Source organism: Glycine max, chromosome 5 (assembly GCF_000004515.6).
Source record: "Glycine max cultivar Williams 82 chromosome 5, Glycine_max_v4.0, whole genome shotgun sequence".
Taxonomy (NCBI): domain Eukaryota; kingdom Viridiplantae; phylum Streptophyta; class Magnoliopsida; order Fabales; family Fabaceae; genus Glycine; species Glycine max.
In genome coordinates, this window is record NC_038241.2 from 29165798 (window position 1) to 29181180 (window position 15383).

General features: G+C 37.2%; 1 protein-coding gene across 1 annotated transcript; it reads left to right on the forward strand.

The window, feature by feature from the left end:
• Window positions 1–1965: 1965 nt before the first annotated feature.
• LOC121174859 (secreted RxLR effector protein 161-like) lies at window positions 1966–2478 on the forward strand. The gene has a single exon (XM_041015284.1). It carries the CDS (start codon window positions 1966–1968, stop codon window positions 2476–2478), a length of 513 nt encoding a protein of 170 aa, XP_040871218.1.
• The last annotated feature ends 12905 nt before the right edge of the window (window positions 2479–15383 follow it).

The window sequence follows — 15383 nt, forward strand, 5'->3', positions numbered from 1 at the left end:
CTAAGGGCCTTTTTCTCAAGAAATAGAGCATTCAAGATTGGAATTCAGATTGTAGAATTTCAATGGCTGGCTACTTCTATAAGTAATGAAAGCTGGATGTGGCATCACAGGTTTGATCATCTAAATTTCATGAGTTTAAGTGAATTGAAAAGTAAGAAAATGGTTCATGGTCTCCCTCAAATTGAGATACCAAACCAGTTGTGTGTTGAGTGTTGTGTGTCAAAGCAACCAAGGAATTCTTTCAACTCAGAAATTCTAATCAGATCCAAAAGAAAGCTTGAAGTGATCTATTCTAATGTGTGTGGTCCTTTTGAAGTGAAATCCCTAGGAGGTAACAGTTACTTTGTGTCATTCATTGATGAATTTACTAGAAAAATGTGGATCTATCTCATTAAGCAGAAAAGTGAAGTGTTTAACATCTTTAAGAAGTTTAAGCTGTTGAGTGAAAAGTAGAGTGATAAGGTAATCAAAGTGCTTAGAACAGATGGAGGTGGTGAGTATAACTCACATGAATTTCAAGTATTTTGTGATGAAGAGGTAATAATTCATGAAGTGACATCTCCCTATACACCTCAGCATAATGGTGTTGCTGAGAGAAGAAACAGAACCATTATGAACATGGCCAGGAGCATGATGAAAGGGAAAGGAATGCCTCATTACTTCTGGGGAGAGACAACTTCTACTGCTATGTATATTCTAAATAGATGTCCCACTAAGAGATTACAGGGATACACACCTAAAGAAGCATGGTTAGAAAAGAAGCCTAGTGTGAGTCATTTTAGAATATTTGGTTCGCTGTGTTTTAAGCATGTGCCTGAGCAGATTAGAAAGAAACTTGATGACAAGGCTGAACCAATGATACTCATTGGATATCATCCAACCGGTGCCTACAAGTTGTATGATCCTAGAATGAGGAAGGTTGTGATTAGAAGAGATGTCTTGATAGATGAAACAAAGGGCTGGAATTGGGAAATAAATGCTGCTGACAATGGTGAAAGAAAGGTGATTATGAACCTTGAAGACAAACAAAGTGAAGATGATGTACCATCTGGTGGAGAGCAACTCAGAAGGTCACAAAGAGGGATACAAGTACCACAAACACTTAAAGAGTATGAATTGTATCTTGATACAATAATCACTATAGAAGGGGATTTTGTGCACTTTACTCTACTTGCTGAATCAGAACCAAATGAGTCATGATGAAACCTCACAAAGTTCACATTGGAGAGCAGCTATGGACGAAGAATTGAGATCAATTGAGAAGAACCAAACTTGGGAGTTAGTCCACTTACCTCAAGGAAAAAGAACAATTAATGTGAAGTGGGTCTATAAGACTAAAGTAAAGCCTAATGAAGATGTATCCAAGTATAAGGCAAGATTAGTAGCAAGGGAATTTCTACAGAAACATGGCTTGGATTACAATGAGGTTTTTGCTCCAGTTGCAAGACTTGAAACTGTTAGGCTCATTGTGTCAGCTACTAGCAATAGAAACTGGTCTCTATATCAACTTGATGTGAAGTTAGCATTTTTGAATGAGCCACTTGAAGAAAAAGTCTACATAACTCAACCACCTGGTTATGTAGTGGCAGGTCAAGAGGATAAAGTTTACAAGTTGAATAAAGCACTATATGGCCTTAAGCAGGCTCCTAGATCCTGGAATATGAGAATTGATAGCTTCCTAGTCCAGCAGAATTTCACCAAGTACACTACTGAGCATGGAGTTTATGTCAAAAACACAGATTCTCGTGAGTTTTTGATAATATGTCTTTATATAGATGATTTGCTAGTGACTGACAGCAGTAAAGAAGATATGAGAGTGTTCAAAGGAAGAATAATGGAAGAATTTGAGATGTCTGATCTTGGTGAACTATCATACTTCCTGGGTATTGAATTTGTTTCTACTAGTAAAGGGATTTTCATGCATCAAAAGAAGTATGCATAAGACATTCTGAAGAGGTTCAAATGATGGAGTGCAATTATGTGATCACACCAACTGAAACTGGAATTAAGCTGCAAATAGATGGGGATGAAAAAGAAGTCGATCCTACCTTGTACAAGCAAATTGTAGGCTCATTGAGGTACCTATGTCTCACCAGACCTGACATTGCCTATTGTGTTGGGTTGATAAGCAGGTTTATGGAGAAACCAAAGACACCTCACTTCCTGGTAGCAAAGAGGATTCTAAGGTATGCGAAAGGAACATTAGATCTTGGCATTTTATATCCTTACCGTCAGAAGAGTATAGAAGGAGAAGTGTTTGGTTATAGTGATTCAAATTGGTGTGGTGATAAGGATGATAGGAAAAGCACTGTTGGGTATGTTTTCAAATTTGGAACAACACCAATCTCTTGGTGCTCAAAGAAGCAAAGTGTAGTTGCTTTGTCAACATGTGAAGCAGAATATATAGTTGTTGCTATGGCAGCTTGTCAAGCTCTATGGCTGGAAGCTTTAACGGAAGAATTGAACGAGAGGTTGTAGTCCTATGAGGTTGTTGATTGATAACAAATCAGCAATTGATTTAGCCAAGCATCCTGTGGCACATGGCAGGAGTAAACATATTGAAACCAAGTTTCATTTCTTGCGTGATCAAGTGAGTAAGGAGAAGCTTGAATTGGAGTTTTGTAGGTCTGAAGATCAAGTTGTAGACATACTAACTAAGCCATTGAAGTCTATCAAGTTCAAGGAATTGAGAGACAAGTTAGGAGTGACATCCTTGACAAATCTAAATTAAGGAGGGATGTTGATGTATGTTGTAATTCAGTTAGTTAGTTAGGAGTTAGTTAGTAACTCATTTTGAAGTTAGTTTGACAACTATAAAGTTTTTTATAGCTACATGTGCAGTGTGTATAAAAATAATAGTGATCATCAATGAGAAGTATAAGAGTGCAGAAGTTTTTTTCAGAAAAGTCCCCTCTATTTTCTCTCAATCAATTCCTTCATCATTTTCTCTTATTCTCTAACATAGAGTGACAGTGAGTGCATAGTGTGAGTGCGTGTGAGAACTTTATTGTTCCAACAATTTGAAAGCCCTCACTCATCCAAAGCCCTCATTTCGTGGCCTTCCTCCTTTCTCATTGTGACCTAACTCCAGGCTTCCCTCCGCATAAGTGTTGTTCTTCAGGTGAGGTTTATGTTGTATCAAGGGATGGTAATTTCTCCTCTCCTTTCAATTTCAATTGTATGATTATGGGTCTTTGGGTTTATGTGTAAGGCTTTAATTGGAGATTGTTTGAGTTTTTAGTTAGAAGAAAAGTATTGGAGATTGTGAGATGTTGTTGTTTCTTTCCTAATTGAATTACTTTGTGAGACGTTGTTATGTGAATTTTAATCAAATTGTTGTGAGTTTGTGCTTCCTTTTGTGCTCTTAGGTGGTTTGGGGTAAGACACACCTTGTGCTTCATTCCTAACTATTGGTTTTTAATAAATTTCATTTTGCTTTACAAGTAAAAGTAAAAAATCAAGATTCTGTGACTAAAATTGGAATTGAAAACAAAAAAGGATGGGCAACTGATATGAATTGTAGAACACCCCATCCAACCACCTAGGTTGAGACAATCATATGTATCTTTTGTTGTGCTAATTTGATCTAATAGTGTTTTTGCTCTTAATGAAGTATCATTAAAGACTCAAAGATGAGGATGACTTCTTTGTAAGCTTTCCATTTGTTAGCTAAATTGAATTGTAAATGTGAATTCATTGCTCTGGCATTTTGTGTGAATGTTGCATAATCAAAAGAGAGTGACGGTCTAAATGTGCTTCTAGTATGTCATTTTTGGAATTGAAAATTTGCAAGTGCTCAATGAATGGAAACAAGGAGTTGAGAGTGTTGCACGCATATACTTCAAATGCTTGTTGGAAGATTGCAAAGCTCAATGCCATTTTTTTTTAAGATAGTCAAGTAACTTTTACCAAAAGAGCTGGGAACATAGCGGATTAGCTAAGCATGCTTTTATTTCCAAAGAAATGTATTGGGTGAAAGATTATCCCATCAAATTGAATCTTCTATTCTTTTGGATGTACAATGTATTGGATGCTTATAAGGTCTTTTATGTAAATTTGTGATGAAAAAATCACTTATACAATTGTCACACACAAACAAGTTTAAAATCACTTTTAATTATAAAAAAAACACTTTTTATAGTTGAAACCAAACATGAAACAATTTCTGCTTATATAAAAATCACTTTAAAAATAAATCACTTTTTTATACGTACTTATTTTAATCTTAAACAAACTCACCCTATATTACTTTTATTCAAAGTTATAAAAAAAAAACTTATATAGCATAAATTTATATTTAATGTATTTTTTCTTCTTCTGAGAACCTAAATTTCACTTACTTGAAGTCTTAACTATCATTTTTTACCCTAATTCATAAATTTAAGCCTAAGTCTTGTTTATGATACATAATCTTGGCTAACTCGAAGTCCTAAATATATATCCTAATGTGACACCCTAACTTGATTAACTTGAAGCCTAAGTCTGATTTGTCTCGAAACTGGCCTTTTGATCAAATGGGGATAATTTCATTTGAAATGGAGGTGGGTTGCGGAATTGAGGTCTAGTAATAAGGTAATGTGATAATACATGGCATTATCAGGCTTTTGGGATAAACGGCGGAAAGAGGATAGGGAAGTCAAGGAAGCATCCATGTCTCCCTGTAATGTGATCAGACCACCATTATGAAAGAACTTCATGAGCAGCGTATTGTAATCAGTCAATACTGGTCCCAGTGACTTCAACCACTGAACTCCCAACACCACATTCGCACCCGAAATGGGGAGAACATATAAGTCAACGTGAAAATTGTGAGCCTGAATGGTGACCGGAATTTCCTCGCAGATGGTGTTGCACTCTAGTTGGTGGCCATTGCCAACCATGACACGCAGGGGAGTTGTGGTTCTGCAAGGAAGGCTCAATTGGGTCACGAGCTGCAGTTGAATGAAGTTATGAGTGCTCCCGCCATCTACAAGGAGCACTACGTTGTTGCTGGCAATAGTGGCGATGAAACGAAGTGTTTCAGGGGCCAGGTGGCCAGCCATGGAATTTAAACTTAACTGGGCCGGGTACGGGTCTGGGTTATGGGCCGGGTCAAAAGACGGGTCCGGGTCAGGGTCCAAACTGGTTATAAGAGGGGAGTCAGGTATGGGTATGGTGTCACGGTCTTCAGCGAGAAGGAGGAATACCCGAGAGGCACACTGGTGTCCTCGATGGTATTTCTCATCACAGTTGAAGCAAAGACCTCGTTCCCGGCGAAAGGCAATCTCGTCCGAGGTGAGGCGCTTAAACGGCGGGGGTGGGTTGGGGCGAGGGTTTGGGGGGGTAAGGGAGGTGTCTGTTTGGGAGAGGGTGAGGGAAAAGAAGGTGGGCAAGGAGAACGGAGAGGTGGGGCAGAGAAAAAAGGGGCAGAGGGTGGTCGCGGACGGCTGGACGTGAGGATGGGCCGCGAGTCGAGGAGTTTTTCTTCTTGAAGTTTGGCGAGGCCAGCTGTAACAACCGTAACTGTTAATAAATAAATAATACAGTAATAAGTTAATAAATAAATAAATAAATAAGTAAAAAAATATAATATAATTAGGTCATAAATCTCCACTATATAAACCAAATGTTAACCTAGAGCAGCTTTTACAAAACACTTCTGTCCCTTTTTCTTCTTTTGACGCACAAGAACCCTAACAGAGCAACCAGAGGAGGAAGAGCTCTAGAGAGCACCAGAAAAGCCACAATTGCTAACGGAGAACGATTGAGGGACTACGTCGAGGTAAGGGATGAGTTATTCACGCTTGAGGATTAGAATGAACATGTATAGGGATCCCTAGAGGATCAATTTTTGGGTATTTTGGATTGTTTCTTAACTGATTTTCTCAAATTTATGCTTGTCATGTGACTGAATTTCACTTTTTACAAATTTGATTTATTTACATATATTGCAAGTCTTGATTTCGTATGAATTATTTTATTGTTTGAATGTTTTGATTTCAATTTAAATTACATAATAATGATCATATATGTAGGCACATTATATGAATTATATGAATTGTTTACCCACGTTTGCCGGATGCCTATATGACTGATTTTGAATCATATCTAATCATATAATGAAATTAGATTTTTTTTTGTGTGGATACATATATTACTAAACATTAACGCGTATGATTGTTGTTAATTGGTGCTTGTACCGTACTGGACTTGTTGAAATATATATATTTTTTTTTACTTGCAAATTCATTTACTGTAGCACGTTGATTTTGTGGCTTTGTTGATATATATATATATATATATATATATATATATATATATATATATATATATATATATATATATATATATTTGCTTGCAATCCACTCATTGTAGCACGTTGGTTTTGGTACATATATATGACAGATTTTATATCCACGTCTTTTGTTTTTATTTTGGAAGTGGCAGGTACGTATTTTTTTTTCTTGTTAGTTACATGTTTTAATATTTGTTTATCAAATACAATTAATAATAAAGTAAGTTTTTGTTAGAAAAAAAAATAATATATTGTAACTATCAAATACGTACATAAGAAAGCTATTTTTTTGTGCAAATTGATATGTTTAATATTATAAACTAAATACTGTTGTGAAACTATTGTTTATTGCTTTTTAGAAATAAATTTAATAGTGTTGTAAAATTATTAGTTTATTTCTTTTTAGTTGTATATGTTACAGCTGTATAATAATAAATTAAATATTGTGTAAAATTATTGTTCAATAATAATTATTCTTATTTTGTTGAATTAATATATTTGAGCATTAGGAAAAATTTGAAAGTATTAAAAAAATGGTTTAGTACTTTATTTATTTTTGTCTTAGTGTATTTCAAGTAAACACTTTTACTGTGATGTGTAATAATAATAATAAATATATAAATAAAAATAAGGTTATAGATATTATTGTTTCATAGTGATTATTGTTGTGACTTTATAGATTAATTGTTATAGAAGTTTTTTTTTTATGTTGTTGAATTAATACATTTCGATTTAATTTATATTTTGTGATGTCAAGTAAATGTTACTATTGAATCATATGTGTAGGGTGCATGAGATGCAATAAATTATTTTATTATGAAAATGCGATTGAGATGATGTGTAATTGATAATCAATTGATACGTAATGGATTGTGAATTACATGACTCTTGAGATGTTGTATGTTTTGAGTTGTGAGCCATGAATTATGTAATCACACAACTGTAAGACCTTTTAAGGGCGACGAGTTAATGCGCGATGAGTTGTGATGAGATCCACTGTGGGAACCCGACGAGTTAACCACTTGAGGCGCACTGAGTTAAAATATATACAATCGAGATTTTGAAAACAATTGAATAGTTGTGTGCATTGCATAATTCATAGGTAGAGTTTGTGTGTTCAAATGTTTTTTTTTGGGTTAGACCTGAATCAGGAGGGAGAGGCCCTGACGGACTCTTCGGAGTGTATGCCTTGGGGGTCATCCGGTTTGAGTGCTCTTGTAAGCCTGTGCCGATCCCACATGGTTGGAGCATTCTCGCAAAACAGCGTGACCCTGACTGATCTCCCTATTATTTCACTTAGTGAGAGTGACTTGACTTACCCATTGTGAGGCATGTCCTATCATGTACTCCTAGGCGCCCGACGAGGTTTTTCACTGAAAAATGATACCACATTGCATATAGGCTTGAGTCTTAGTATAATTGTTGCATAACACTTGTGTTTGAATTTCATTGAGTTAACAATTGTGGTTGATGTTATTTTATGGAGTGTGTAAACTGGAATGGGTGTGAATAATGTGTGCGATTTTGTGCAGTAATGTTATTTATATAAATTCAGCTTTAGGTATTATATGTTTCACATGCTCTAATATTTTATTATATACGAATGTGATAACTCACTCCCGGTGTGCATTTGTGTTTGGGTTGATTGCCATTTGTTCAGGTGAGCCATCATATGATGAATTCCATGTTAGAGCCGGAGAGACTTAATTTGTGATAGAGACATGCTCTGATAAGTGTGACATTGGGGCATAGGAATTACTTCGCATGCTATATTTTCCGTAAACAATATCGTTGAGTTATGTTTTCTGTTTTTAGTTTTTTTTTTTATTTAGACGGCCTTGTTTTGAGCCGGAATAACTTTGTTGTTTTTATTTGAACAATTTCTACTATGTTTTCATTAAGTGAATGTGAACCCTTCATCTTTTGAAATCAATTTAAAGTAAATATGTTTAAAAAAAAATTCCGCATGATTTTATTTCCTTGTATTTGTTATTTGTGAGGGTAGAGGGTGTCACATTTAGTGGTATCAGAGCAGATCGAACCTTTCGGCCATGTGTGTTATGAGCTTTCTGTGTTTCCTTGTGTACTCTGATGCGTTGTGTTTGTTTTGTTTGATTAGAAGTGTACTCTATTGTGTTGGTATATATATATATATATATATATATATATATATATATATATATATTCAAAGTTTTGTTACTTGCGTGACATAGGGAGTAATGGCTGGGAGAAATGAACGAGAACGACTCCTTACCGAGGCCTTGAACAACTTGGCGCAAGTTATGGCCAATCAGGGAGGCGATGGAGGAGCAACTATGTACCATGGTTTAGATCGCTTTGAGAGGAACAAACCACCTATCTTCAAAGGGGGTTATGATCATGAGGGTGCTGAGGCTTGGCTGAGGGAGATTGAGAAGATCTTCCGGGTGATGAAATGTCAGGACCATCAGAAGGTGTTGTTTGCTACTCACATGCTAGCAGATGAGGCAGAGTATTGGTGGGAGAACACTCGCCCACGTTTGGAGGGAGCAGGTGGTGCTGTTGTTCCATAGGGGACCTTTAGACAGACTTTTCTGGAGAAGTATTTTCCAGAAGATGTGAAGAATAGAAAGGAGATGGAGTTCCTTGAGCTTAAACAAGGGAGTATGACGGTGGCAGAGTATGCAGTGATGTTTGAGAACCTTGTAAGGTATTTTCCTCATTATCAGGGGAAAGCTGGGGAGAGGTCCAAATGCGTGAAATTTGTCAATGGCCTACGACCATAAGTAAAGATGATGGTAAATTATCATGGTATTCACAACTTTGCACAATTGACCAACATGTGTAGAATCTTTGATGAAGATCAGCGGGAGAAGGCTGCTTTTTACAGGAATGCCAATGCTAGTCATGGGAAAGAGAAGAAGTCTGTGACTCACAGTCGTGCTAAGCCATATTCTGCCTCTCCCGAGAAATATGGAAACCATTCTGGAGGACAAAAGACCAGTGGAGGACATCACCTAGCTGGTGGGAGTTCTCAGTCTGCTGGTGGAGGTGGTGGTGGTGCTCCTGTTACACCTGCTACACCAATCCGGTGTGCTAAGTGTGGTAGGATGGGTCATTTTGCTCGTGAGTGCCCAGATAGTGATGTGACTTGTTTCAACTGTCGGGGTAAGGGCCACCTCAGTACCAGTTGCCCACATCCGAGGAGGGAGAAGATGAGTGGAAGTCTGAATAACCAGAACGGACGACCAAAGACCACAGGGAGAGTGTTTGCTCTTAGTGGTGCTGATGCCGCACAATCTGATGATCTCATTCAAGGTATGTGTTTCATAAGTCAAGTTCCCTTGGTTGTATTGTATGATTCAGGTGCAACCCATTCATTTATTTCTCGTGTCTGTGTTGAAAAACTTGCCTTGCCTATGTCTTTCTTGAAATTTGACTTGATTGTGAATACACCTGCTAGTGGGTCTGTTTTAACTTCTGATGTGTGTTTGCAATGTCCTGTCTTAATTTCTGATAGACAATTTCTTATTGACTTAGTTGTTTTACCTTTGAGTCAGATTGATTTTATTCTTGGTATGGACTGATTATCTTCCAATCATGTCTTATTAAATTGTTTTGAGAAATATGTTGTCTTTCCTGAGTCTGGTGTGAGTGAAGGTGATATATTTTTGTCTGCTAACCAAGTTGAGGCATCTTTAAGGGAGGATGCACAGGTATACATGATCTTAGCAAGTATGAGTGTTGATACCAAAACCCCTGTGAGTGATATACCATTGGTGAGAGAGTTTCCAGAGGTGTTTGAGGAGGTGTCAGGATTACCACCTGAGAGAGAGGTCGAGTTCTCGATAGACCTAGTGCCCGGTACTGGACCCATATCCATAGCACCTTATAGGATGTCCCCTAAAGAGTTGAGTGAGCTTAAGAAACAGTTAGAGGAACTTTTAGAGAAACAGTTTGTGAGGCCTAGTGTGTCACCCTTGGGAGCACCGGTGTTGTTAGTTAAGAAGAAGGATGAGACTATGAGGCTATGTGTAGATTATCGTCAGTTGAATAAGGTAACGATTAAGAATAGGTACCCTTTGCCTAGGATAGATGACTTGATGGACCAATTAGTAGGGGCTTGTGTGTTCAGTAAGATAGATCTTAGGTCAGGTTACCACCAGATTAGAGTGAAGCCTGAAGATGTTCTGAAGACTGCCTTTAGGACCCGTTACAGTCATTATGAGTACTTGGTTATGCCTTTTGGTGTGACCAACGCCCCTGGTGTGTTCATGGATTATATGAATAGGATCTTTCATCCCTACCTAGATAGTTTTGTAGTGGTCTTCATAGATGATATCTTAGTGTATTCTAAGACTAGAGAGGAACATGAAGAGCATTTGAGAGTTGTGTTGCAAACCCTTAAAGACAATAGACTGTATGCTAAGTTGTCCAAGTCTGATTTTTGGCTAGAGGAGGTGAGCTTCTTAGGGCACGTTATATCTAAGGGAGGGATAGCAGTAGATCCTTCCAAGGTAGAGGCAGTGATGAGTTGGGAGAGTCCTAAGTCAGTGTTTGAGATTAGGAGCTTTCTTGGCTTAGCAGGATACTACCGTAGATTCATAGAGGGTTTTTCTAAGCTTGCCTTACCTTTGACTAAGCTTACTCGTAAGGGTCAAGTTTTTGTGTGGGATGCCCAATGTGAGAGTAGTTTCCGTACCCTTAAGGAAAGGTTAACCACTGCACCAGTTTTAGTGTTACCTGACCCGAGTGAACCTTTTGTGGTGTACTGTGATGCGTCCAAGATGGGTTTGGGTGGAGTGCTTATGCAATGAGGACAGGTAGTGGCCTATGCTTCTCGACAACTTAAGATACATGAAAGGAATTATCCCACACACGATCTTGAGTTAGCAACCGTAGTTTTTGCTCTTAAGCTTTGGAGGCATTACCTTTATGGATCTAAATTTGAGGTGTTTAGTGATCATAAGAGCCTTAGATATTTGTTTGATAAAAAAGAGCTTAACATGAGGCAAAGGAGATGGTTAGAGTTCCTTAAGGATTACGATTTTGAACTTAGCTATCACCCAGGTAAAGTCAATGTAGTAGCTGATGCCTTAAGTAGAAAATCCCTTCAAAGGTCTACTTTGATGGTTAGAGAGTTGGATCTCTTAGAGCAGTTTAGAGACATGAGTTTGGCATGTGAGATCACCTCTAGTAGCATTAAGTTGGGTATGTTGAGAGTCACTAGTGAACTCTTAAGCGAGATCCATGAGGGTCAGAAGTCTGACCCATTCTTGTTAGCTCAGTTAGAGTCCATAGTCGCAGGGAGAGAGAGTAGTTTTAGAGTGGGAACTGATGGAGTCTTAAGGTTTCAGGATAGGGTGTGTGTGCCTAGTGTACCCAAGCTTAGGAGAACGATCTTGGAAGAGGGCCATAGAAGTAGTCTGAGTATCTACCCGGGAGTGACTAAGATGTACCAGGACCTTAGGCAGATGTTTTGGTGGCCGAGTATAAAGAAAGAAGTTTATGAGTTTGTCCTTGCATGCCTAGCGTGTCAGAAAGCTAAAATAGAACATCATAAGCCTTCAGGGAAGTTGCAACCTTTAGAGATACCTGAGTGGAAGTGGGATAGCATCTCCGTGGATTTCATGGTGGGGTTACCTAGAACCCCCAAAGGTTTAGATTCCATTTGGGTTATTGTAGACAGGTTGACCAAATCTGCTCACTTCATCCCAATAAACATTAGATATTCTTTAGAGAGGTTGACTAGCTTGTACGTCAGTGAGATAGTTAGACTACACGGTGTTCCTTCTAGCATAGTTTCTGATAGAGACCCCAGATTTACCTCTAGATTTTGGGAAAGTCTTCATAAAGCCTTGAGGACCAAGCTTAGGTTGAGTTCTGCTTACCACCCACAGACTGACGGTCAAACCGAGCGCACCATCCAATCCTTAGAGGACCTCTTAAGAGCCTGTGTGTTAGAGCAGAGGGGTAGTTGGGATAGTTTCTTACCCTTGATAGAGTTTACCTACAACAATAGTTTTCACTCTAGTATAGGTATGGCGCCTTACGAGGCATTGTATGGTAGAAGATGTAGGACACCTCTATGTTGGGTAGATTCCAGTGAGAGCATTGCCTTAGGACCTGAGGTAGTTCAACAGACCACAGAAAAGGTCAAGTTGATCCAAGAAAGGATGAGAGCAACCCAAAGTAGGCAGAAGAGCTACTATGATAAGAGAAGAAAAGATCTTGAATTTGCTGTAGGTGATCATGTATTTTTGAGAGTCACTCCGTGGACTGGGGTTGGTAGGGCACTGAAGTCCCGTAAGCTCACACCTAGATTCATTGGCCCCTTTGAAATCCTAAAGCGTGTCGGCCCAGTTGCGTATCAGGTGGCTTTTCCACCATCTCTCTCAAATCTCCAGAATCTCTAAGGGGGAAGAGATTCCCTTGGTCAAAGTAGTATAGGGAAGTGCTTCGGGTGAGGATACCACCTGGGAACTAGAAGGTCAGATGCGTGATGCATATCCTACCTTATTCGATACTGGTAAGTTTCGGGGACGAAAATTTTTTTTAGGGGGGTGGAATTGTAACAGTCGTAACTGTTAATAAATAAATAATACAGTAATAAGTTAATAAATAAAAAAATAATACAGTAATAAGTTAATATAATTAGGTCATAAATCTCCACTATATAAACCAAATGTTAACCTAGAGCAGCTTTTACAAAACACTTCTGTCCTTTTTTCTTCTTCTGACGCACAAGAACCCTAACAGAGCAACCGGAGGAGGAGCTCTAGAGAGCACCAGAAACGCCACAATTGCTAACAGAGAACGATTGAGGGACTACGTCGAGGTAAGGGATGAGTTATTCACGCTTGGGGATTAGAATGAACATGTATAGAGATCCCTAGAGGATCAATTTTTGGGTATTTTAGGTTGTTTCTTAACTGATTTTCTCAAATTTATGCTTGTCATGTGACTGAATTGCTTACCCACGTTTGCCGGATGCCTATATGACTGATTTTGAATTATATCTAATCATATAATGAAATCAGATTAACGCGGATACATATATTACTAAACATTAACGCGTATGATTGTTGTTAATTGGTGCTTGTACCGTACTGGACTTGTTGAAATATATATATATATATATATATATATATATATATATATATATATTTGCTTGCAATCCACTCATTGTAGCACGTTGGTTTTGGTACATATATATGACAGATTTTATAACCACGTCTTTTATTTTTATTTTGGAAGTGGCAGGTACGTATTTTTTTTTTCATGTTAGTTACATGTTTTAATATTTGTTTAGAAAATACAATTAATAATAAAGTAAGTTTTTGTTAGAAAAAAAAATACTATATTGTAACTATCAAATACATACGTAAGAAAGCTATTTTTTGTGCAAATTGATATGTTTAATATTATAAACTAAATACTTTTGTGAAACTATTGTTTATTGCTTTTTAGAAATAAATTAAATAGTGTTGTGAAATTATTAGTTTATTTCTTTTTAGTTGTATATGTTACAGCTGTATAATAATAAATTAAATATTGTGTAAAATTATTGTTCAATAATAATTATTCTTATTTTGTTGAATTAGTATATTTGAGCATTAGGAAACATTTGAAAGTATAAAAAAATGGTTTAGTACTCTATTTATTTTTGTCTTAGTGTATTCCAAGTAAACACTTTTACTGTGATGTGTAATAATAATAATAAATAAATAAAAATAAGGTTATAGGTATTATTGTTTCATAGTGATTATTGTTGTGACTTTATAGATTAATTGTTATAGAAGTTTTTTTATTTATGTTGTTGAATTAATACATTTCGATTTAATTTATATTTTGTGATGTCAAGTAAATGTTACTATTGAATCATATGTGTAGGGTGCATGAGATGCAATAAGTTATTTTATTATGAAAATGTGATTGAGATGATGTGTAAGTGATAATCAATTGATACGTAATGGATTGTGAATTAGATGACTCTTGAGATGTTGTATGTTTTGAGTTGTGAGTCATGAATTATGTAATCACACAACTATAAGACCCTTTAAGGGCGACGAGTTAATGCGCGATGAGTTGTGATGGGATCCACTGTGGGAACCCGACGAGTTAATCACTTGAGGTGCACTGAGTTAAAATATATACAATCGAGATTTTGAAAATAATTGAGTAGTTGTGTGCATTGCATAATTCATAGGTAGAGTCTGTGTGTTCAAATGTTTTTTTTTGTTGGACCTGAATCAGGAGGGAGAGGCCCTGACGGACTCTTCGGAGTGTAGGCCTTGGGGGTCATCCGGTTTGAGTATTCTCGCAAAACAGCGTGACCCTGACTGGTCTCCCTATGATTTCACTTAGTGAGAGTGACCTGACTTACCCATTGTGAGGCATGTCTTGTCATGTACTCCTAGGCGCCCGACGAGGTTTTTCACTGAAAAATGGTACCACATTGCATATAGGCTTGAGTCTTAGTATAATTGTTGCATAACGCTTGTGTTTGAATTTCATTGAGTTAACAAATGTGGTTGATGTTATTTTATGGAGTGTGTAAACTGGAATGGGTGTGAATAATGTGTGCGATTTTGTGCAATAATATTATTTATATAAATTCAGCTTTAAGTATTATATGTTTCACATGCTCTAATATTTTATTATATACGAATGCGATAACTCACTCCCGGTGTGTGTTTGTGTTTGGGCTGATTGTCATTTGTTCAGGTGAGCCATCATATGATGAATTCCATGTTAGAGCCGGAGAGACTTAATTTGTGATAGAGACAAGCTCTGATAAGTGTGACATTGGGACATAGGAATTACTTCGCATGCTATATTTTCCGTAAACAATATTGTTGAGTTATGTTTTATGTTTTTAGTTTTTTATTTATTTATTCATTCAGTATGGACGGCCTTGTTTTGAGCCGGAATAACTTTGTTGTTTTTATTTGAACAATTTCTACTATGTTTTCATTAAGTGAATGTGAACCCTTTATCTTTTGAAATCAATTTAAAGTCAATATGTTTAAAAAAGAATCCGCATGATTTTATTTCCTTGTATTTGTTATTTGTGAGGGTAGAGGGTGTCACACCAGCGGCCTGGGTTAGGGTGAGGGGTTGGTGGGCT

What these genes read in the sequence shown, in the direction of transcription:
- LOC121174859 (XM_041015284.1), top strand. Translation starts at nt 1,966, where the DNA reads ATGGAGTGCAATTATGTGATCACACCAACTGAAACTGGAATTAAGCTG.